The 24795-nt window shown below is 37.3% G+C and overlaps 2 protein-coding genes across 3 annotated transcripts; one reads left to right on the top strand and one right to left on the bottom strand.

The window, feature by feature from the left end:
• The first annotated feature begins 122 nt into the window (after positions 1-122).
• Positions 123-7818, top strand: LOC131781790 (acid phosphatase type 7). Its single transcript, XM_059098506.2, has 13 exons — positions 123-283; positions 2073-2273; positions 3004-3186; positions 3444-3469; positions 3970-4067; positions 4158-4220; positions 5036-5150; positions 5445-5558; positions 5677-5737; positions 5950-6017; positions 6125-6196; positions 6606-6743; positions 7225-7818. The coding sequence occupies exons 1-13, from the start codon at positions 163-165 to the stop codon at positions 7306-7308; spliced, it is 1344 nt and encodes a 447-aa protein (XP_058954489.2). The 5' UTR covers positions 123-162; the 3' UTR covers positions 7309-7818.
• Positions 7819-8316: 498 nt separating this feature from the next.
• Positions 8317-23783, bottom strand: LOC131781850 (uncharacterized). Of its 2 annotated transcripts, XM_059098567.2 has the most exons (18): positions 23610-23783; positions 23250-23498; positions 22855-22969; positions 20499-20624; positions 19979-20043; positions 19367-19475; positions 17955-18130; positions 17720-17773; positions 17380-17463; positions 16880-17077; positions 16286-16377; positions 15260-15816; positions 14619-14662; positions 14345-14456; positions 13844-13886; positions 11836-12054; positions 10513-10570; positions 8317-9463 (listed from the first exon to the last, which is right to left on the bottom strand). In XM_059098567.2, exons 1-18 carry the CDS (start codon positions 23676-23678, stop codon positions 9302-9304), a joined length of 2532 nt encoding a protein of 843 aa, XP_058954550.2. In that variant the 5' UTR covers positions 23679-23783; the 3' UTR covers positions 8317-9301. The 2 variants fall into 2 exon arrangements, with proteins under 2 accessions (XP_058954550.2, XP_058954551.2); XM_059098568.2 differs by lacking the exons at positions 22855-22969; positions 23250-23498; positions 23610-23783 and adding an exon at positions 21372-21537.
• Between the last annotated feature and the right edge of the window lie 1012 nt (positions 23784-24795).

Consider the following 24795-nt stretch of genomic DNA (forward strand, 5'->3'; position numbering starts at 1 on the left):
TGGAAGAGTCTATCTTGGACCCTCTAAGGAGTCTCAAGGTGCTTTTTGGTGCAGGCTACCTTAGAATGAGCCTGCGTAGCAGTTCTCAGCGGGTCGGAAGTAAGGTGATCGTCATGTGACTTTTCCATGACTTGCACTTAGATATTACTTTACGTCAAACGAATGGTGCGTTTTGCTGCAGACATGGCGAAAAGTTTCATTGCATCGCTTTTGCTATTTTTTCTACCGATTTGTTATGGACAAACGGACCCTCAACCGCAACAGATTCACTTGTCAAGTACAGGTAAGGGAAGAAATTATCGGAAAGAACTAAATGAAGGTAACTGAGAGATTAAAAATTCGCCCATGTACGCATCCGGACATGCATGATTTGGTAAACAGATTGTGAAGGAAATTCAAAGGGACCGGTCTATCGATGATCGACGAAAGCATAAGCTGATATAAGCAAGAATTTGATATTGAAAAGTTGCTTTTACTGTTCGGAGATATGAGCGGACAATTCTGTGAGAAATCAACTTTGTTTTCACAGTTGGCACTCTCTTACATAATACGTACATTTTTGAAATGCAGTTATAGAATGTAAAATGTGAAAGAAGGGTTATTTTGAGGATTTTTGGAAAGTTCTTACTTACTTAGGCAATTTTTTTACCGGTATGGAGACTCTATTGACGGTTACGTAGCCTAAATCGACTCTTGAAACAACGAAAAGAAAAATAAAAAAGCAGATTGAAGTGGTGTTGTCAACATGCAGATACAAATAAATTCAAGAAGTTTGGTTTACATACGTACATAACTGTTCATCCGAAACATTATTCTTTCTGGATTCTGTAGTTAGGTTTATCGATTCAACCACAAAAGGATCTAAAGAAATTCGTTGTAGCATGTACAAACAATCATAATTTTGGTGTTAACGCCTTGGTCATCAAGATGTTCATCCAAATCTACTGGAGCTATTTGCCAGCGTTTACTCTCAGTAGATTTAAATTTTTGAGGAAAAATACAGAGCGAAAGGGGAAGATACGTGAAACGATATTTTAAAGCAGAAACATACCCAAGTAAAACTTAGAAACGAGCTAACGTCATTATTTATTTATGATTCCAATAAAAACAATTATCCGGTTATAGCAGGCTCTGTTGTAAGTGAAAACCAGCCCTCAGAGGTTGGAGGGTGAAAGTGAAAAAAATGACGATTTTCTACAGAACCTGCCAGGGGTGGCTTCTCTTCAGTATCACATTCCTACATCTTGATTCTAAATAAGGCAAGAGGAGGTACATGTACTTGTAAGAACTTTTAGCAAGGGTGTACTGGTGGGTTTCCTAAATCTTGGCTCTGTTTCAGAGCTAACTGTTTCACTGTCCTCAGATCTGGCTCTGAAAGTTTTATGTGTTTATAAGTACACAAAAGTTGCAGTGGCAATGTAGCATTGGTGAGCATTTAAGATCACTATTGTGATATACCTTATTACAAGATTCAAATAAACTTTTGGGTCTATGTAAATGTAAATGTAAACATTAGTGGTGTTAGCATAAATTAAGCTTAATTTAACTGTATATATACGAAAATCATACATGTTGAGGGTTGAAGAAACAAATATAGAAGCAATCCTTGTAGTTACTGGTAGCTACTGAACTAGTAGTTGAAATAAGGCCTGAAGAAAAAATCAGGCCCATATGGGATTTGAACCCATGACCTCTGTGTTACTGGTGTAGCGCACTACCAACTGAGCTTACAAGCCAAGTGGGAGCTGGTCATTATGTTGGTTTCAGATAAACCCTCCAAGTGGTTAATTCATTACTGTAATTAAATGAAAATCATATAGGAAGACTGCAGTCCATATGGGCCTGAATTTTTTTTAGGTCTTATTTTCACTACTAGTTTAGCAGTATTCATAACTGTGAGGATTGCTTCTATATTTGTTTCTTCAACTGCAGAGGTCATGGGTTAAAATTCTGTAGAGACCTGAATTTTTCCAGGTCTCATTTACACTTCTAGTTCAGTAGTATTCATAACTGTGAGGATCGCTTGTATATTCATTCACAATAATTTTGATACATTTTGTCACTCTTTCAAGGAGACCCAACGGAAATGATGGTCACATGGGTGACTTTAGCACAAACAGAATACAGTGTTGTGCAATACAACAAAGCTGGTTTATCCCTAACGCTTCAGACCTCAGGTACCGTAACCAAATTCACTGATGGAGGATCAGCACACAGAGTGCTGTGGATGCACAGAGTGAAACTAACAGGATTGATGCCTGGTCAAGTATATGGTATGTACAGTTTATTGCCAGAGAATATTTGGTTTTATTGGCTGAAGCAGATCAACCAGCTGATTATCAATAATACAGTAAATGGTGTGAACCAGGGTTTGCAACAGTTGTGATTGAGGTTTTTCTAACTATAGTGGAAGTTATCTGTCAAATAAAATGATGAGTTGTGGTCAGTCCTGTGTTATAGGTAGGGATAAAAAGAGAGTCACCCGCACATTTCTCGGACATCAAAAAGTAAAAATAATGCATCATGAAAAATCAGATAAACAACTTTAAGGTTCATGTATCATGAAAAAAAAAATTCACAATTCATGAGGTCTAAATTTTGTATTTTCACTGGTCATAAAAATGAAAAACACTTAATCCTACATCATGCAATAAACCCTTTTTCGGCCTCTTACACAGGGCTCCAAGTTTTCTTTTTCAAAAAGTTGTCTTTGGTGACCTTCAGTTGTAAAGTATTCGCTATAAAAGAAATTTGGTCTCAAAGAAAGAATATATGTTATATCAAGAGAAGGACATTTCATGTTGGTTCACCAGAGTTTATATGTTTGATAATTCAACCAAACATTTATGGATTTTTTGAGGTTTTTTTTTAATATGTTGGCCACTTTCACCGAGATTTTAGTCACCAAATATTTATTAATTTGCTATGGTAACCAAAAAACAAAAAACAACAACAACAACAACATAAAAGTCCTGATTGTTATGATTGTTATCTTTAATCCAGAATACCACTGTGGAGGAATGGAAGGCTGGAGTGCTATCTATGAGTTTAAAGCTCTTCAATCTGGTGTAGACTGGAGTCCTAGAATGGCAGTGTTTGGAGATATGGGCAGTGTTAATGCTAAATCAATCAGCTTTCTGCAAGAAGAAACTCAACAAGGACTCTATGATGCCTTCCTTCATGTTGGTATGTACATTGTATGTTTGTGCTCAAGGTTTCGTAGCTTAAACATTTGTGGCTGGTGACAAAATTTGTCTTCATCAGCTTAGCTAGACAATATACTGTAAATACACTATGTGGTAGATCAAGATCTTTGATTGAAAATATTATGGAATCTACCAGAACGTGCAGAGAGGTTTCATTATTTATTTGATGTATTTTGAAGAGAACAAAATATCATCAGGTAATTTTTTTTCTTTCTTCTTTTCATTTTCCTTTTTTAGGTGATTTTGCATATAACATGGACACTGTAAGACACTTTTTTGTTTTATGTTTGATATTATACTGTTTCTGGCCTTTTTTTTTTTTTTTTCATTTTTTGGGGAGTGAATCCTTCTAATGTTTATGTACTTTTCAACAGCTAATCCTTTCCCAAGAAAAAGTGTCAACTATTTTGATCCCTAGTCACCGTTCATGGCAACAAAAAAGATATTTTATTATCAAACAATTTTGAGTTCATCACCTATGAATTACACAATTCATTTCCCTTTACAACAAGAGCATATACGTAACTGCAGGTGAAAATCCACATGTTGATCACCTCTTCCACAGCTGGCAAATTTTGTGGGCAGTGGGGGCTTTGCAATAACTCATTGCTGTTGATTACCAAACACCAAACATGTTGATCACCAACAGCTGCTGATCACCTCTTTCTTAGCTGGAAAATTTCATATGTAGCATTGGAGGGCTTTGCAACAACTTGCTCATGATTCTTATGTCGATTCCTTTTTTTATTCATGTTAAAAACAGGACAATGCTTTAGTTGGAGATGACTTTATGAATCAAATTCAGTCAATTGCTGCCTATGTACCATACATGACATGTCCTGGAAATCATGAAGCTGCTTAGTAAGTTGACCTTGAAATATTTAAATTATTCCATTAATTCTTTTATATTGACTTGCATTTGATATTAATGCATATCTGTGTTCTTTACAGCAACTTTTCCAACTACAAAAACAGGTTTTCAATGCCAGGAAATACTGAGAATATTTACTACAGGTAAAAAGTCATGTAACACCTAGATGTGTCTCTGATTCCATTAGCCAGTCTTTCATTTAAATCCAAAACATTTGACAAATAAGTGGATTGTCTCACACAATTCAAAGAGTTCTAAATGATAATACTGCAAAATCCAAACATATCTACAGATTGTGCTCTACTTTTGCTACATAGATTATGTATGTAATATATATTGTTCTTGCAGTAGCTGAAATAGTAATGTTAGAAGTACAAGGTACTCCAGTCTCATTATCAAATGTTTTTGCACAAGTCATGTATTGTATGTATCGTATGGAACAATTGCAAAGGAGAAATACAGAATCTGCATCTTAAGTTCAGCTTACTTTGGATACTATTTGGATACTCAAAATAAATTACATTAGAAAGCAAAGCACTGCAGAGGCAAATGGTGGCTAATTTACTTCAAAATTCATGCTATCCTTCTACCATAAGCAAGAAAATAATGGTTGTGATACTTGAAATGGGGCTAATACAGTAAATCTTCCCTATGACTTGCTGGTGACTTTTTTGTGACTTATTTGTGGGATTTTTAGGGTAACATGGAAGATGACCACTCTTGCACACAGAATGTGTGAGGCCTTGATATTGTGAACAAAATTTTTACAGTGTTAAGATTCCAATAATGCTCACTACTGATGGTTAGGTTTTCAGTGCATACAAAGTTTTCTCTGCATTTAATATTCCAGACCTGGAATATCTCAGGATGGTTGGTTTCTGGCAATACCAGTAGCATTTCATTCATTTGGTAATTGAAGGTTTGACATGTTTGTTCTTTTTGGTTTATTATGTATCAGCTGGAACATTGGTCCTGCACATATCATTTCCATTTCAACGGAAGTGTACTTTGATTATCAGTACGGAATTGAGCAGATTGTCCAACAGTATGAATGGTTGGAGAGAGACCTGCAGGTTAGTTTTCTTGGAGTGCTGTTAAATTGACCATTGATGTGTTTTACCTTTTCCCTGAGAGTGGCAAGCATCTAATTTCTCCAAACAATATCACCCCTGAATTAGACTTTAAGGTCATGAGAATGAAGGAAATGATCACTGACTAGAGAGGCTCTTGAATGTCATTATTCTTTTAGCTGAATTTTTATAATAGATAAACATTAATGATGAATTAATTTCAAGCATTTTATATTATCACTGAGCCTCCATTTTGAAATTTTTCTTTACTTGCTAATGTAATTAATCATTTTTCAGGAGGCAACAAAACCAGAAAACCGTGCTCAACGCCCTTGGATTATTACTATGGGTCATAGGCCAATGTACTGCAGTAACTCTGATGGTGATGACTGCACCAAACATGAGAGCAAAGTATGTTTAGACACCACTAACTTATTTACAGGGTCTCATGCACTAAAAACCCAATCAGGCTAACCCTTGTAGTTCTGCTTTCATTTCTGACAGTTCGTTTTTTACACAATCTCTGTAGGTTCGCACTGGGATCACATCTGAACATCTCTTTCGTCTGGAGGATTTGTTTTATAAATATGGTGAGTTAAATGTAGCCTGTGATTGCTTTCACTTGCAATGAGTAGTGAACTTGATTTTGCACCTGTGTATGTTTTTTATAACAAACAGGTTGATTCAGAGTGAAGATGGAGATATCAAATTTATCTGGTGGTGTTAAGAATTTGTCTTTTGTCTCCTTTTTTCTCTTTCGAATGAAGTTATTTAAGAGTGGGTCTACCGATTTCCCCTACAGGTGTGGACTTGATGCTTTGGGCTCATGAGCATTCATATGAACGTCTTTTCCCTATCTACGACAGGCAGGTAAGGGAACATATTGGTGTGACAAGAATTGCCTGAAGATAACCAAGACAACTTTTACTCTGCTGTACCAGATGGCTCTTACTTTTCTTTTCTTTTCTTTGTGGTAGATTTGCAATGGATCAGTTGAGCAGCCTTATACCAACCCTTGTGCTCCAGTACATTTAACCACAGGATCAGCGGTAGGTTGATTACTTACGGGTGAGGTACACTGGGTTTGATATCTGGCTCCTATTCTCAACCCTTGAACTCATGAACCAGATTTGTAATTCTCCTTACTGTCAACCATACAATTCTTATAATGCTACTTCAGAGAATTTAGTATTGGATTAAGTAATTATCCTCAAATTGATAGTTTTCGTTATTCTCATTACTCCTCTGGTTGATATTGTATTGATATTGTAAGGAGAAATTCTGTCTTGGTCACCCATGGGAGTTAAAGGGTTAACAAATGAATATTGCTATGTAAAATTATGTTTACTGATCTGTTTGCAGCTTTTTAAATTTATTTTCAACCTTTCAAACACATTTTTTTCTTTTCAATAGCAATTTTTTTTTCATTCATGACTGTAAGGATTCATTTATTTCTAGGGATGTCAAGAAGACCATGACCCATTCGAGAAAGATTACCCCCCTTGGACAGCTTTCCGTTCAGATGATTATGGCTACACCCGTATGACAATTCACAACAAGACCCACTTGTACATGGATCAAGTCAGTGTGGATAAGGTAAGCTTGAGTGTGAACAATGGTGAAGACATATTAAGAATTTTCTGGAGCAGTCTGAGACACATTTTGAGCACAATAAGGGATGTTGGTGAAAAATTGTGTATGTGGCTCAGAGGTTGGCTATTGATAAGTTATTCACCAAAGTGAAGGTGAATATCCTTTTCTTTCATCTACACACAGAATAAATACCACAGGTGAAAACCAAAACTTTAGTTTCTTTCTGTCAATATACCAAAAAATGGTAGTCAATCAGTGCAAAAAAAAGCTGTATGGTATGAACTAATAGACTTTATTTTATTCACTAAATTTCTTAGCAGGTCTTTTTTGTTTGTTTGTTTGTTTGTTGTTGTTTTTTTCTAACATATTTTGAGAGGTAGTTGTGACAAGAATGTTGAATGAATATTTCCTAAGTAGTAGTAGTATTCAATGTATTTGCTTCATAATTATCAACTTAAAGGTTGTATTATTTTTTTCTCATCAGCAAGGTGAAGTCATCGACAAAGTAATGATTATCAAAGAGGAGCATGGACCTGATGCTTGGATACGAAAGAAATTGAAGGCATAAATTGAACTAAGAGTGCAACTCTTCACAGTTCACACTGTAGAGTTGTCAGAATTTTTCTATAACTTTGTGATTCTTAGTAAAATTTTCCATGGCAGTTGAAAGATTCACAGTGTTAAACACAAGACTAAGCACAAACAGATTGAAGGAAGGAAAATCATTCGTCAACATTTCAGTGTCCAATCGTACCGCTGTCAGTTTTCTACTATTGTTGATAAAATTGTGGATAAAGTTGTAAGTTAGAAAAGGGAAGAAAAAGTTTTCTTCATTTAGTTTATAAAATTTTAAGTATAGATGTTAATTTTGAGACTAGATCCGCAGTAGCTGTGTTTTTTAACCAATGAGTATTGGAAACTCAATGTTCAGTCAGTGCTAATCATTTTTTTTTGGGTTAAATACGTGAAGTTAGGGGATCTCTTAGTCTAGCGCTAGTTTAGATAGTGCTTGTGGCTGGTAAACTGTTTTTACTCTATAAAATACTTTTTTCTTTGCAATTAAATTTTGTTTTATGTATCTCAATTGTCCAGTCACGATTTTTAATAACTTTAACAAATCTCCCCAGTGCCTCTTACTGGCATTTACTCAAGCGAGGTCATCTCTCGCTATGGAATTACGTGGAATGCAAGACTCTTGGTGTTTTATTTATTGCTATGGTTATCTGGTCTACTCAAGAGAGGGACAGGAGGGGAATTTAGTTGAGATCTTGGGAAAGAACAACTCTCACTCAGCTAATTATTAACACGAAAGCTACCCTTTCCAATTTGGTGCCGTTTAGGTGAAACTTGATGGGCAATTATGTGTCACAGGCTATTGAGCCGGCGGAGCGAGTGCTTTGTTATTTCTTGGTGAAAATTATAGCTGTCGTCTTTGATTTTTACAGCAGTGCAAACTGGGGAGAGAAAGAAATTTCTACTAAGGGGGTGAGCAATGGTCAAAAGAGGGGAGGGGTGGGGTAACACTTCAGGCACGGTGATCGCGAAAAAGTGTACAGACAGGATTATAACTGTACAAATAATGTCTTTATTATAAAATATCAACTGGGGAAATATACATCTCTCTGAAGCTATTTTGAAATATTATGAACGAATACCCCACTTGCGTAAAGTTATGCAATTTTGAAAATATATTTGAAGTTTTTTCAACAATGTTGCCCATGAATCAAGTTTAGTAGGGCCTGCATCGACTTGACGCAGCGATTTGAAAGTAACGAAAGTAACGCATTATCCTATAAATATCTTGACGGTTGCTTTTTGAAACATATGCATGGACAGTGGTTATATAAAAATAGATAATTTATGATTCAGTTGAGGTCTTGCATCGAGGTAAAAATTATCCGTTATAAAAATATTTTCTAATTCATTTTTACACCTGCTTTTTAAAAATCCAAGGACACGACACTAGTCCTAAAATTAATACGAATGAAATAGCAACAAACAGGGCACCTTTAAGAATTCTGACCTCAAACATACAAATAGAGCTAGTGAATTCTCTTTAAGAAGCGTCACTGACAAGTCTTAGGTCATGTCTATAACCAATACTTAATTTTTGACAACTGACGAGATTTCTGAAGCCTGGGAGCAAGCCCTCATTATGAGCGCTTCAGCACGAGCATTTATTAGCCCGCGGGAGAGCATCGCGAACTAGCGAGAGGTCTAGCGAGAGGATCTAGAAATGATAATTTGTGCCTGACCGTCTCTTAAATCTTCCCGCCTGGCGAAGAAACGCACGTCCTGCAGCACTGATGAGGGCCTACACGCCAGCTAAGATTGCTATCACAACTGTCGTTGTGCAACTGAAAATGAGTTTAGTCGAAGATCTCAAACTCAACTTTTGGGACGATTGCGTGACCGGTGAAGCATGCCAAGAAGAATGCTAACTTGGCAACCTGGTTGCGCATATTCTTTTTTGTTCGACCCTCTCTCTTCCGTATCATAAATAATTTTCAAAAAGGGGCAAAGAAAACCACGTATATAAATTAAAATACATGTTACAAAGTTTAGCGGACTTTCTTTGTGTGTTCCAAGGCAAATTTCTTAACTTCTTCCATAATTCTCAACCTCGGACCCAGTGGAATTCCGAGGCCTTGTAATCGTTCTTCAGTCATGTAGGCCACCTCCAGAATGCCAACTTGTTCGGCTTCAAAGTTGTCTACAAATCTCTGTTGGAACACGAAGTGAGAACATAGTTAATCCTTTGACCCCAAAGAGTGATTTTCATCTAATTTCTCCTTCAAACATCACCCCTGAATCACAGATTTAAGGTCATAAGAATAAAGGAAACGATCACCAACTAAACAAGCTCTTGATTGTTACACAAATTCTCCTTCCCAGCACATCAGGAAATGTGTGGAGAACAGTATGGAGAATATGCATACTGATATTAGGGTGTAAAGGGTTCAGACGAATGAAATGACGGATTGGTTGCGGGAATTTTGACAATCGTGAATGAAACTACTGAATACGGCAATATATTTTGCTGGAAAACGAATAAGCACCGCATAGTTTGTCGACACACATATGGCTATTTTTTATTCCCTATTGCGATTTCAAAAAGGAGAGCTACTTAAAATAGGCCAAAAAATGTTTCTATAACGATACAGCCTTCAAGGAAATTCAGTCTCATTTACCCGGACTTAAAATAAATTCGTGACGTTCCGGTGGCACAAAAGACTTTCTTACATATTGACTAATTCCTGAATGGCCAACTCCGGTTACGTATTTTTTTGGCGTACAGGAACTATAAATAAAGAAGCTTTTCCACTTCTCTGAATACGTATCACGTAACTCGGAAGAGTGGGTTGCAATAAACAGCGTTTTTCATCGAATTTGTGGCTACAAAAACTTAACCGTAAATATAGTTTCATATACGAGACAGCGATTGTCACATCAAACAGTCGATCGATGGTGTGTTTGACCCAAAGAGGTCAGGGAAGGACCTGAGTTGAGTTCACCTTGTTGCGTTCTTGGGAAAGACACTTAACTCCCGCAGTACCCACCCTGAGGTTAAAATATGTCCTGTTGAACTCTAAGGGAAACTTTGGAAAATGCTGAGAATGAACTAATATCCCAACTAGGAGTCGTGGTATTACTTCTGACACCATGACTCAGAAACCAGAAAAACCTCCGACAACAAAGTATTCCACAGGCTCGTGTCGCTAAAAATGCACATTTACGTCACGAGCCGTCACTCGGCGTTATTACGCATTACCTCATATCCGAGCTTCTTCAGAAAGAGTGCGAGAAGTGGAGGATCCTCACCGAAAAAGCTAAAAAAGACAAAAACAGAGCCCATGTTAAATATCCTTCAGATCACTTACAAAATTGCACGTTCCTTATGTTTGGTTGCCAACCAGGAATAACGTGAGTTCAGTACAAAACGGTATTTAACAAGTTAAAACGTTTTCTCGCAAGAAAAGGAAAACCCAACTAAATCATTGAAACTACGGAAGAAAATGTTCTTCCGGTTTTTTTTTTTCTGCCGTGGTTGCTTAACCGCAAGCGCGACTTCATACACACTATCCAATTTCCCTGGTTCAGATCTAAACATAGCGAACGTGACGTACTTTCTGCTATTTTTAACAAATTCATTCGCTCATCTTTAGAGCGTTACGACGCAGTTTCAGAAATGAAGGATTCAGTCAAATTTTAAGTTGTTAAACTGTTTCGCATTAAAGACAATTTTGGTATTATCAACTGAATATATGTAAATTGGCCCCCTCAAAGAGTTTCAAAGCTGACGTTTCGAGCGTTCGCACTTCGTCAGACGATTCGCTCTGACGAAGGGCCAACAATTTACATTTTCGACTCAGTTAATAATATCAAAATTATCTTGTTCAACTCCTCCACCGACGCAACATCACAGTTGCTTTAAAAATTTATCCCCTTAATGTTTCGCATTCAGCCTCTTCTCTATGACGACAATCCAGTTTCAAAGAACGTTCAATAACTTAATCGTCATGCGTCTGAATCGTGTCTGGTATGGTAAGATTCTGGTACATCGAAGTTCCATTACCTATATTCTACTGGCAGTAGTTAAGCCGCATGAAAGGATATTGTTCGTTTTAAGCATTTCATTAAATTAGTAACTTACAAGAGGGATCGTAATGAGGGGACCTCGATAGGATCTATATAGTAATTAGTGTAAACTGTTCAGACACCGCGCGCGCTATCACTATCCATAGGTGTGCTTAGATAAGAGAATGTAAAAAAAATATATAACAAAAATAAAAAAGTAGTAACGTCTTAGATTTACGCATACATATTAAAAAAACTAATAGGAAACTTTTTCAAGTTCAAACAAGTCTGCCTTTCTGAAATGTCCGAATTTGTCTCATTGGTTCTGAATTCTCTCATCTCCTCAGGATATTGAGTCCAGTCATGAAGGGAAATGTAGGAGGGAGGGGAGGGGGGAGAGGGAAAAAGAGAAACTGGCCTTACAGGGATGTTTGTATATACCGCGAAATTAGTCTTAAAGGATTTGATGTTTCAGGGCTAAAAAAGCCCACTGTAGAAATAAATTGTCAAGAAGTACCTTTTAAGTTTTTTCACTCTTGACTGCAGCTGGGCGCTTTCCTTGGCCGGGTCACCCTCCTCTTTAGTTTTGAGCTGTTGGTCTTGTACTTGTCGTCTCATGTCGTCCACATCCTGACTGAGCGAAGCTTGTGAACGTAACTCTGATGACAAATGAGCTACACTTCTGGCGAGAGTGACTACGTGAGATTCTAGGCGACCAAATCGCTTGTTTACTGCCCTGTTGAAGGAAACGAATGAGGATATTCAGCTAGGCGAACGAATTACTTCTCTTCTGATCCTTAAAGTGAACATATCCAACAGGAAAGTAAAAAAAGAATCTTCTAATAGCAGAAAATGGAAATATTTCTATATTGTGGCAAAACCAGTTGAACCATAGAGAGCAAAAGTTCGATTCTTGCCGTTTGCAGTTCACGTAAAAAGCGCTTCTAAATATCTCTACTGTGGCTTGATATGTTAACCTAAAGTTCGTAACATATACCTTTTCTGCTCTGGCATTCTATGATGTTCACGCAAATTATGCTTACAAGAAATGCCAACCGTAAAACTCTCGCCAATGAAAGCGATAAGACGGGAAAAACTGTCTAAATTCGTAACCATGGTGACGTCAATAGAGGCCCAACGCATGCCTTACTATAAACCACTTGACGCCAATAACTCGAGTGGTTTCCGTTAAAAGGTTTTTGTTTTTAATTCATTTTGTCTATCCGGGAAAAAGGTTTTTCTTAATACCGAGAACGGCAATAAAGTTAAGAAGGCTCTGAAAATTGGCCTCAGAATTGTGTAAAAATATTGTAGAAAAGTTTATTGAAAGTAGGAAAATGATGGTCGAAAATGGGGCCTGTTTAACCTCTCATTCGATTTCCATGGCTTCGTCCCCCGCAAATTACTTGCTTTTTATTTAGAGCCACACAAATACGCACTAAAATATATTGGTTACATTATTCGTGTAGTTGTGACAGAATATCAGAGATGATAAGCCAGTATCTGATCAATTATAAAAAGCCATCTCAGCCGTGAATATATTGAGTTTCAAATAGTTCAGATGAGCACACATGGCTCTGTACAACTTCCTAAAACGACAATGTCAAGCGCAATAAAAGCAATGAACACCTAAAACGTTTGTCAGCAATTTCTAAAAACATATATCAAGTCATGTTTTCAACAAATTAATGTGCTTTGTTTCCTCGGAAACGATGCTCTTGAAAGCTATATTGGAAACTCAGACAGGCTCTATTTATAAAGAATGCAAACACTCCGACAAATGAATAGGCAAAAACACCATATTTAAAGTGAATATCGTATAGTTTTCTTCTTTTTTTATATTCTTATTATTTGTCGTTAACATGTTAAGAACATAACTGGGTAAAAAAACGCGACACTGATGGAACGAGGTTCTGACAACTTTTTGACCTTTATTTCGACGCGGAAAAAGACTTTCCAATAAAAGGAAAAAAGTGTAAAGTTAATGACATCAAATGATTCTCATTTCGCCTTAATTTGTATTGTAAGCATCTTTATAAAATTCAGCGAGTTGTTAGAAATTTGGTGTTTCTTTAGTGGATTAGTACACAACTCCGATGAATTTCTTTCTATCAAAATGCAACCTTCCAGTCACAAAATAAGTCAATAACAACATGAGATAAAATAAAGTAAAGAACCCAAATAAATCATGAAATTTGGGAAATGAAGCGTTACGTTGCAGCGACATGGAGCGGAACCACGTCATATCAATCCTTGCATGTCACACGACGTAAAAATCTCAATTCATGTGAGACAATTTTTTCCGGAAAAAAGGCCTACAAATTCAACCTTGTTTGAATTCGTTCAATGCTTGAATAAATAAAATAAGTCTCTGTGACTTGTTTCCTGCAAGAACCTAGCGAAACAATTCATCACAGAGGCATGTCGAAGCAACTTTTCCTCCACAATGTCCCAGCCTTAAATCTGGGGCTTCCCAAATTTCTGATAAAATCTTAATCATTCTAGAAATGAAACATTAGCCTTACTTGATGTCTTTGTTCCTCTGTTTTTTATAACTCGTCAAGCTAGCTGCAAAAAAAAAAAATGCACAGGGCTAAATATATTAAAATTCAAATACTTACACGGCAAACTCAATGATTCTTAGCGAGAGATTTTGAGTGTCTTTGAAAGGAACGCTAAAATCATAAATCGCTTGAAGAGGAGTTGTATCATTAGCACCTGTGGTTACGTTGACTAGTCTTGTCTGCATCTCGCTCTCTCAGACTGCATGACGTAATCGACACGCAACTCTCGGATTGCGTGACGAAACGTAACAACGACTTCGTTAGCCTGCAAGACGCGGGTTACTCCACCCGCAGGAAGACTCTTACTTTTCCGCGGGCGAAGAAACACTCGCGCTGAAGAGCTAATAAATGAAGGCGTGATCGCAGGTCACGGCTGCGCAGAAGCGCTCTGTAACGAATCTTCATAATGCTTAGTTTGACGGAGCCCTAATTGGATGAGTTACAGCCATGAAGGACACCCACCTTGCATTGCAGCTGCTCTTTGACTGAATTTATTGCTGGACTTTTTAGAATCTTTGGATTCAACATCCTTGCTATTCAAGATCTCACTGTACATCCCCTCTAAGAATTCCAGCTGCAAATGAAAAGAGAATAAAATTACGCGAACCCCAAGAACAACATCAGAACAATCAAATTCACCACTACTATTTGCGCTCTACTTGAGCACCAAATCTTCCGCATGTTCACTTTTTTAGATGTCTCACTTAAATGCAAACAATGTATTCAACAAAATTACCTGTGTACGAATTTCCTGCAAATCTGGAGTACTCTTCGCTTTCCCTGTAAAAGGAGCAACAGAAACAAAACAGGTGAACGACGCTCTTTACTTAGAGCTAGTTCCTGATGAAAAAGATGGAAGAGTCCTTGAGATTTCTCAGTTGATATAAAAAATTGAAATATGTCCTGACTATGTTGATCAACCTTCTCACAAGCAAAATTTTCTTCAAATGAATTCGTAAGCAGTTGATTGCAAGTAATGTAACGTAAGTAACATATTGTTGGTGATGTGTTGTGATAGAGTTAATGTATTGTAAGTAATTCATGTCGTAAAAAAGGATTTATGTATACAAAGTTCTTCAAATGAGTTCGAGGCAGAAAGCGGCATGAAGGGACTTCAAGCAAGGTCATCCCACTTTGATAGAATGCTGATCAATCACAGGTTACTTTTAAGAAGTTTGAATCCATTTATATTCCTAGGTAAACAGGGGCACCATGAGGATAAGCTTCTAATCTTGTTCCGCACGCAAAAACCAAAATTATCAAATCATGGCTTAATCGCGGTCTATTGAATGCAGAGTTCTGCATGCGCTCACCAACACTGACCCATATTATCTACCAAAAAGGCTAAACAGATAAGGGAATCACAGAGAAACATACCTGACGCCAACGAGTTTCTTTTGTCTCTCCCACCTCTGCTTCTACTTGAAGAAACGGATGAACGTCTCCGCCAATGACGCTCTTCTTCTTCTTCATCAGAACTTAAACCAGATGAGTCTGATTCACTAACAAACACAAACGTGGCCACTGAAGATGCGGGTGAGAGAGTAGGCAGCATTGGTGTCTCTGCTGGAGACACAGACTCTGATCCAGAAACAGTTGGCGTCGTCGATCTATCCGCCAGCTTTTCAGCGACCTGTTTCAAAAAGCTTGACCGTGAATTTGTTCTTTGGAAATTCTTTGGTGGTGTGCCTTCACCTTTAACAAGCCTCTTAGCACGACCACTTTCACTGTACGTGCTGTTCTCGCCACCAGACCTCTCCTTTGCTCTTTGCGTTTGTGGCCGCGAGGCTTGTACTTCGGATGCAACAACTGTTGCTCTAGTTGGTAATCCTACAGCAGTTGCCAATTTTCGGTGAAATCTTGGCGATTGAACCGGCGAATCGGACTCGAGCCTTGTCTGTCTTTTCAGTGGTGCTGCTGGTAATTTTGCTCCTCTGTTAAAGAAAAGATTTCGAAAAAAAAAAAAAAACGGGAAAAAAGAGTTTAATTATTCAAGTAGTTTTTGAAGCGAACAAGTGAAAGGGAAATACCAAACAGAGCCCACTTCTACTAGTTATCGTACAACCAACGCCATAGTGATAAAAACCACCCATCAGAATTAAGAGTTAATTCAGAAGGAGACAATCATTAAAGAAAATAAAAGCTGCCAGGGTTAAACGTGGGGGGAAAAAGCGAGGAACTGGGATCATTTGCGAAGCTGTACAGGACTAAGCTAGGACTGGTTTTGGTTTGGCATCTGATTGGTTAAGAAACTGGGGCGGGTTTTCTTAAAACCATTTCCATACCGTAGTTAATAAATCAATTGATTCCAAAGTGAATCTCCACATTTAAGCGCAACTATTTTTCGCAAAAAAGACTCAAATATTGTATTGCCTTTAAAACCTTCAGTTATATATCATTTACCTTGCAGGTTTACCGCTGCCTGTGAAACTGCTAGTCCTTGCTTGACTTCGCCCTCTCTGAACATTTCTTGTCTTTTGTGATGGGTGACTTGGCTTAAGATTGAAAATTGTTGAAAAGTTCAGTTGCCACTCAGACTATTGCAATTTAACTCCGACTTTTCAAAACCGCGGATAATTAAAACCAGTTTCCATTAACCAGGACGTTGGAAAAAAATCGGGTCATTTCTGTATGAGATAGCTACGTGATAGAGTTTTTTTCTTTCCACTCTTCAGCATTGTGTTAACAAATAACACACAAAAAGTGTGTAGGCGATACATAAAGTGAATTTCAATTCCTACAAGAATGACTTTTCCGCCGGCCACTGTATTTTGGAGAAGACATGCTAATTTGATTAGCAAAATCGTTAAAACTTTCTAAAGTACTTTCTGTTGGTCTCTTAGTGGAAATGATTAAGATAGCCACCAGCATGATAATGCCTTATTTTGGTAACTGCTTTCCTTGGATTAATTACATTAAAAATTACCAAATAATGACTCTTTAGGTAACAGAATAAATATCATTTTCACCAAATGTATCAATTCCACTTAGGCTTACCACATAACCAATCCTGTCAAGCTCCTTCAAGCCACTAAAGTCCTTTGTTTTCATCTCCATATCAGGTTTGTCTTCCTCGGCGACATCCAGCAACGACTGCAGTCTTCTCTCAACATCACCATCATCATCATCATCATCATCATCATCAAAATGATTTCCTTTTGGTGGTGGTGGAATTATAAGCTCTTCCTCAGTTTCCTGTCAGGGCAAAATTGAGGATTGGCGTAAATATGAGTGCAATTAGCTCTGTTTCCTCGGCGCGAAATTTTACAGAACTTGACTTGATTATTCCTCGAATGGTTTCAAACGTCGTGGAACTTAACCCCTCGGAAAGTCTCGAACGCCTCGAAACTCGACTGATCAATTTCTCGAACAGGCCCGAACGTCTCGAAACTTGAATCAAGCCTCGATTTTTGAGAGACTATCAACTCACACTACAAAGTCATAGCATCATAAATTAAAATAAATGTATACTTCATTGGTTCAATTTGTGTTCTGACCTCTCCAGCCTGTCCTCCAGGATTTGGAGAGCTCAACAATGTCTTCAGTCTTTCTTCCAATGAAATGGTTCCGTTTGTGCGAATCTACAAGATAATCGCAAAGAGAAAAGGTCAGACAATAAAAAAAACCCCAAAATCTTCAAAAACGCTACACAATGCAAGTGAAAAAAATCTTGGCATCCAGGGTTGGTCATATTAACCACAATCGTGTAATGCGCTTCTTTCTTCAAGAAGATAAATGACACTCAGTAAATCCTCCAAAACCATCACAGAACCTTTGATGATTGTGTATTGAAAAAAGGACAAATGGTATTCACAGAACGACTTCATGTTCACTCACTTGTGGATTCTCACTAGTCTGTAAGACTCCTCTTTTGTTCAATTCTGTTCGGCTCTGCAACACAATTAAAACAGAATGTCACTTCTTACATGTTGACAATTTCCTAATCAAATAAATTATGGCACAACCTAAAGCCTGTTGTTCATATGTTGGAAAAATTTCAATCAATTGAGATTTGTAAGTTTGACAAAAACCATTTGCTTGTTTGCTTTTTGACAATCTTAAATAATAATACCATTATAACAACATCAGAGGGTTGCACAATTTTCCTGGAATGATCATCATGACTGTCAAGCATTCCTGGCATGCGGAACTCTTGGAACGGAGCTCCCTCGCTCTTCTTTATGGGAGATGCATCATCTGAGTGGTATCCAGAGCTGTTCCCATGCAGTCGAGGATCCACATCATAACCTGAAGCAGCCACAATGGAAGGAAAGCTAAGACTGATACATGCTATTTGTTCATGATATTTATTTCATAACTCACTTGTTTTGATTCTAGGGATTACACTCTGCATGAACATGGTTGAATGACCACAAAAGCACACAATCACATGTTGACATATCTTGCCAAACAGGATTGAAGAGGTGAATGAAAGTGATCCTTGCAGTAATGTGCACTACTTGAGCAGAAGTGAAAATAAGACCTGAAAAAAAATTCAGGCCTGTACGGGATTTGAACCTATGACCTCTGCAATACCAGTGCAGCGCTCTATCAACTGAGCTAACAAGCCAACTGGGAGCTGGTCATTATGTTGGTTCCAAATAAACCCGTGAAGTGATGAATGAACGGCTAAGAACATATGAAAGTCATATATTTGAACTGCAGATAAAGATGTGAATGAAAGTGACCCTCGCAGTAATGTGCACTACTTGAGCAGTAGTGAAAATAAGGCTTGAAAAAATATATTCTTAGCTGTTCAGGATTGAAGAGGATTGAGAAATTTTGAAAGCCTTCCATGTTTTTTTCAATGAAACACCAAAACATGTCAGGTACAAGAAAGTCTGGATCAATGTTATTATCTGAGCAACTATGCACCTACCCCTCCCCTGGCTCAACAACAGTCATATGATAACAAGTTACTGAGGGTAAACATTGGATTAAGGAAGGGGATAGTTGAACAGTTGCTCAGATGCTGTCAATGATCTGAGAGTCTTAATATAAGCCTCTGATAAATGAATTAAATCTATACCCCATGACATAAACCAGGTTGTATATAAGAGCCATCAGCAAGGAAACTTCACCCCTCCCTATGAAGAGTTTTGCCTTGCTACTTAATCATCAACCAATGATAATCAGAAATGAAAGAAAATGTTGACAAATTTGGGTTTCGAGTTTTATAGTTCCTATCTACTAAAAATTGAGATCCAAAGCTGAGTAATTTCTGAATGCCTGCCACCCAAACAAAACTTATGGAAACCCAGGTAGCATGAAAAGGTTGTCACAGGGAATTAACCTACATATAATAAACAGAGGCATTCCAAATGATACCCAGATCCAACTCCAATTTTTCAGAACTGAATAGCAAATTATTTATTGAAACTAGTAACGGATGGTAATAGGCAAAATATGCACCAAGGAAATCCTCATTACCACAGACCCACTCATGATATGCACAAGGATTTTAAAAAATAATATTACAATTACCATTTGTCAAAGTATGTTGAGGAGCTGTGCCATTCATCAATCGGAAATCTTCCTCCTTGGTGGATCCAGAAGAGCCAGGGCGCGGCCCATCAGGAGACACCCATCCTCCCTACAGTAAACATAAGTTCAATCATACAAGCTGTGATAAATCAACACTCCCATCTGGAGATTTCATTTTATAATTGGTCTGTCAACTCTAATAGCCTTTTACACCCCAACATCAGTTTGCATATTCTCCATACTGCTCTCTGTACATTTCCTAAGGTGCTGCCAAGGAGAATCTCTTTAATAATCAAGAGCTCCTTTAGTTGGTGATCATTTCCATTATTCTCATGACTTTGGTGTTTGATTCAGGGGTGATATTGTAAGGAGAATTCAGATGGTGGTCACTCTTAGGGTTCAAAGGGTTAAGAAGATAAATAACAACACAAGCTTTAAAATGATTGCAGTCACAAACCAAGAGAACTGTCTCTGAATTCAGCCACAGCTAGCAGCCATTTGGATCCTTCAGGTTTTTCATTGCAACTCTTCTTAAGACAGACATCGCCCTAACACAGGCACTCACAGCAGAAAAGGGTATGTCTAGGAGTCAGTTGACTGTGGAAAACTCACCTCAAACTGTGCTTTGATATTTCTACAGAGATTCAGCACAGATTTCACATTACCATCAATAAGATCTAAAGAAATAAAGGGTAAGAATTAATAAAGATAAATTTAGGATTTCCCAATCTTTCTACATTAATGTTTCTACATTAAAATAGTAAGAGTAAAAGTGCTTCCACCTGAATACAAAATAATCTCCGTTTATAGTTTGAAATACTTTCTAAAACCTCAAAATTCTATTTATTCTTATTAAGATACTCATATAAACAACACATCAATCAGATTTTAGCATTTGCACTTCCACATGGTGGCTCTAAGTCCACTGTTTAAAGATTGAAATGGAATATGCAGTGTTGATTTCTGCAGAAGGAGGAAAATTGAAGTACACCCCCCCTCCCCCCCCCAAAAAAAGCCATAACGAGGATGGAAACCAACAAGAACTCAATTAAAAATAACAAAGTTTTAACGCAGTTGCCTTTACTGTTAATAGAACAGCTAATTAAAATGGCAACAAGAAAGTGTTCCTTACCTCCAACATAGATTCCCTGTAAGTTTATATTCCTGTTTCCCATGAAACTCATGCATAGCTGTAGATTTTCCAGTTTTTGTGCCCTGGTCACTGGACGAGCATAAACCCCTGGGATCTTCTGACCAGCTGAAATACAGAAAGATGATCAGTACACATACTTTAAAACTACACAGAGAGGACAGCTGAACCACAAAGAAACAATTTTTAAATTTTTAAAATTCCTCTTTCTTTGGATTGCATTGAGAGACCAAACTTTAAATTTTCTTCCAAAAATTTGAGGTCCTGGGAGCCAACCATTGCTGATTTTAGTTCAATGATAATTCTCCTTGATCCTGAGAAAGTTTAATGCAGTTTACAAGAATGTTTTAACTCTCACTATGAGCATGTTACTACCAAATATTGATGTTGAAGTATAAACACCATGGCACTCTCTGAATATATCATATGCTGAGGACAAAAAATTATTTCGTGTTGACCAGGGAATGACATCCCAAGCCACAAACTACATCATGTTACTAACATTTGTAGTAATAAGAAACTGTGTGTTTAATGTTACAGCATGAAGTGTATGGGTTTCACTTCTGGACAGAGTTCAAGGAGAACTTGTTTAATCTAGTAAAGCAAGAATACCTGCCATAAACAAAAAATCTGCTAAGAAAACAAATTTTACTCACAGAAACATGTTTAGTAAAAGAGTATTTTTGTTTAAAAAGTCTCAAATCAAGACAGAACATTGAATTAACCACAGATTACTGACAAAAACAGCAAATCTTTTCCCAACACTTGGTACAGTAACATGTCAACAAACATGGATTAGATAAACCAAGGATTCCAATATCACTAACATCAACATGAAAGACACAACACATTTACTTCTTCGTTTCTGCCATTTCAGCATTTTCACATGATCAAAGCAGTTTCAAAAACCCATCACCAGCTACACTGAAAACCATTTCTTCACTGCAATAAGAGGTCCTGATGCACCATTTGATAGACAAAAGTAATACCAATGTGAATTTGACAAATATGGCATACTCCAATGAATTTGTATAATGCCAGAATTAGTTGATGAGAAATACAGTGATTGTTTAAGTGTTTGCAGACAATACCATTGGGTTGATGAGTTGACAGTAACACACTCCATAACAATTTCAGGACTAAACCAAGCACATTTACTACATGTAGATGCCTACATATAAGGCTTCCCAAAATTTGAAATACATCTTCAGGATAGCAATGTGATATTTCACAGCAAAATCAGTTCACTCTGGTTTCACTGGTAGAAGAAATTAATCATCACTAAATATATTAGCTTTTGATTTTGCTTATTTGGTGTCAAGCTAATAAGTGAATGTAATAAAAGACAAAGGACTGGCACATTCTTTGAATTATTTTTGAACAATAGCTATCCATATTTGCATATTAATAACAAGTGGAATTATTGATATTAAAACCTCTTTGAGTGACACTAATTGTGATAAATTTATCCTTTAGATTGAGTGAGAAGCATCATAATTTTCATTAAAATAGCAACATTGTAATGAGAATTGTGAAACCATCAACAAGGAAACATCATTGTACTAGTAAATATAAAATGAACGAATGGTCGGGAGTTTGCAACATAAAGCAGACCAAATTTGACTTGCCAGAAATGGGAAATACCATCATCACTTAAGCGGGTCGTAGTTAAATAAAATCTACTGTTTCTTTACACTTCAACTGTCAAAATCTTAATGGTAATCCCCTCTTCTCACTACAATATATTTTCATTATGAATTAGTTTATGAGATAATTTGCTGTTACATGGCGCTTTCAAGATAAAAGGGAGCTGTTCGACACTGTAAGACATTTTCTCGTCAACTTTTTCATAAATAATGGTGGGTTTTGAAGAGAGAAGTTACTAGTATACCATTTTGAAGGGATGAAAACCTTTATTTTGATTGAATGTTCTCATTTCCTGTCGGACTACCGGCGTGTTGGAGTGACTAGGTTATATGCAAACGAGATCTAATCAGGAGATAGTAACGCCATGGTTTGAATGATTTCATCAATCCGTAATCTCCCCAGTCAGATTTGAGAGCCACTTTCTTTCATATTTGGCCAAAAACCACATATATTAACCTTCGACGACATAAACAAAAAAAGGTGTAGAGAAAGCTTTCTTGATACGGAAATACGGGAAAAATTATTTCATGTGACGCTTCGTTCCCTAAGCGGAAACATGGACCGCAGACATCAACAATAGAAGAGGGGCGATATTCGCTTTGTTTGTTTGTGAGAGTAAAACAGTCATACACATTACAAGCTACTAAGTATTGTATAACATCAATATCAAACAGCGATGCTCAATTCTTACCTAAGGTTTCCAAAACATAAACCAAGGTTTGGCCATCGCCGATCGAACGACGGATGTCGGAAATAAGTCTCCTCTTTCCTCTCTTCAACAAATTGTTAGCCCAGAATGTGTGTTCCTGCAGATCAAAATGCATAAATATTCCTTCATTGCTAATACCAGACACCGGTAATCTAAAATCAACATTTATACACTTAATACGCTAAAAAGCTCGACAGTCTAAGTACAGTATTAAAATTAGGGCATTAAAACACAAAGGCTCGGATGGCTTGAATAAACTCAGTGAATTCAAGGGAATCTGAACTTCGGTAACTGCAAATAACAGAATGTTTTAAATGAAATCACAACGCCCGTTTATGCAATTTAAATGAAGTAATAATAAAGTAATAGTTAAGGACCTCGCATTCCTTCAGAGCCCATTCTCCAGTTACGGATACTTTGACCGGAGCGTTCTTTGAGTGAAATGCTGGGAATGTGGTTGCTTCTTTTTTTCCGCGCGGGATAGTGGCAGCAAACGCTTGTTGCGTTCCCTGAGCGACGGGATGGCGACTCGGACCATTTTCTTGCAACGAATCTGTATTCTGGGCAGCTGTTGCCCTTCCCAAGGAACTAGTAGGTTGCATTTCGACTTCATTTTGCCAGCTTTGCTGTGAAAAGAATGACAACGAATATAGCGTTCACTCTAAATTTAGTCTAGTTGTCAAAGTGGAACGCATCGTCAAAGAGATCGTAAGTGATTGAACATCAACTAAACCCACCACTGGCTTTCCGCCAACTCCGACTTTTAACTTCCTAGAATGTCCACGGCTATGTTTTGTGTCCGTCATCGATGAAAGCTTAAGTATTCCTCTCTATAAACACATCTTACGAAGAGAAAAGAAAAAGTGCATCCAACTTGATGTGAAATTATGCGGCTTCTTCCTTTGACGTGCGTGTCAATTTCATCCTCAAGCTATTGTCACTTTCCTATTGGCTAAGACCGCTCTCATCCACTGGCAATTAACTTATTACTATGACTTTGTTGATTCAATTATTTGAGAGTACACGAGCTTGAAAATCGAACCTCTATGATTTTAAGAGCATTATTAAATTCTGTATGACTACCCAAGAAAAATATACATCTCTAATACTAAATCTTAGTTTACCTGAAGGCATGACTTTTTCGAAAAAAGTAATCTATGTTTCCTGACGGGGTTATTAATTAGCAAGATTGCGTGAGGTTTCTTTCACAAATAGTAACATCTCACGCAATTATTTCTAGCAGGAACTCTTGCTAACAAGCCTGTTTGGTCTATGTTTGTGAGAAGTTTTGAAATGAAGACGAAGTCAAAGATCAAACGTAAATTTCATAGGAATAATTTGACCTCTTATCTGTAAAGTTCACTGTTTGGTTAAACAAACTCATCAGCAATTTTAGTCATCCTACGGTTGATTCGGTGCATCAAATAAATATTTAAGACGCAACTATGGTGCTTAAGCGAACGTAGAAAGAAAAACAACAACAACGGCAAAAAGCACGTATTCCGCTCTGAAACACACAATAGCGTGTTTCTTTAGATCTCAAGCTCAGTTTGCGTGATTTATAACAACGTTTACGTAAGGAGTCCCTCTGGGAACCTCTGGGAACCCATTCAGGTTCATCAGAGCATAAAAAGGCTATGTGTTGTTCCTTTGTTTCTTTGACGAAATCTCTGAAAATTCCACGGGATGTTTTTATAACAACTGTAACAAATAACATATTAAATGCATGTACACCTTAAAGCTACGGACGTCACAATACCGATATCTTAAGTTGCATGCACAAATTCGATTAAATATGACCCTCTAGAACTGAATTAATTAGGATGCTTGTTTTTGTGCTCAAACAAAAGCAGTTAGAGATGGAAGAAGCAAAACAAAAGTTACATCTGATCAAATGTGTGGGCTGAAGAAGACCTAAAAGAG

This window comes from Pocillopora verrucosa, chromosome 7 (genome assembly GCF_036669915.1).
Source record: "Pocillopora verrucosa isolate sample1 chromosome 7, ASM3666991v2, whole genome shotgun sequence".
NCBI classification, from domain to species: domain Eukaryota; kingdom Metazoa; phylum Cnidaria; class Anthozoa; order Scleractinia; family Pocilloporidae; genus Pocillopora; species Pocillopora verrucosa.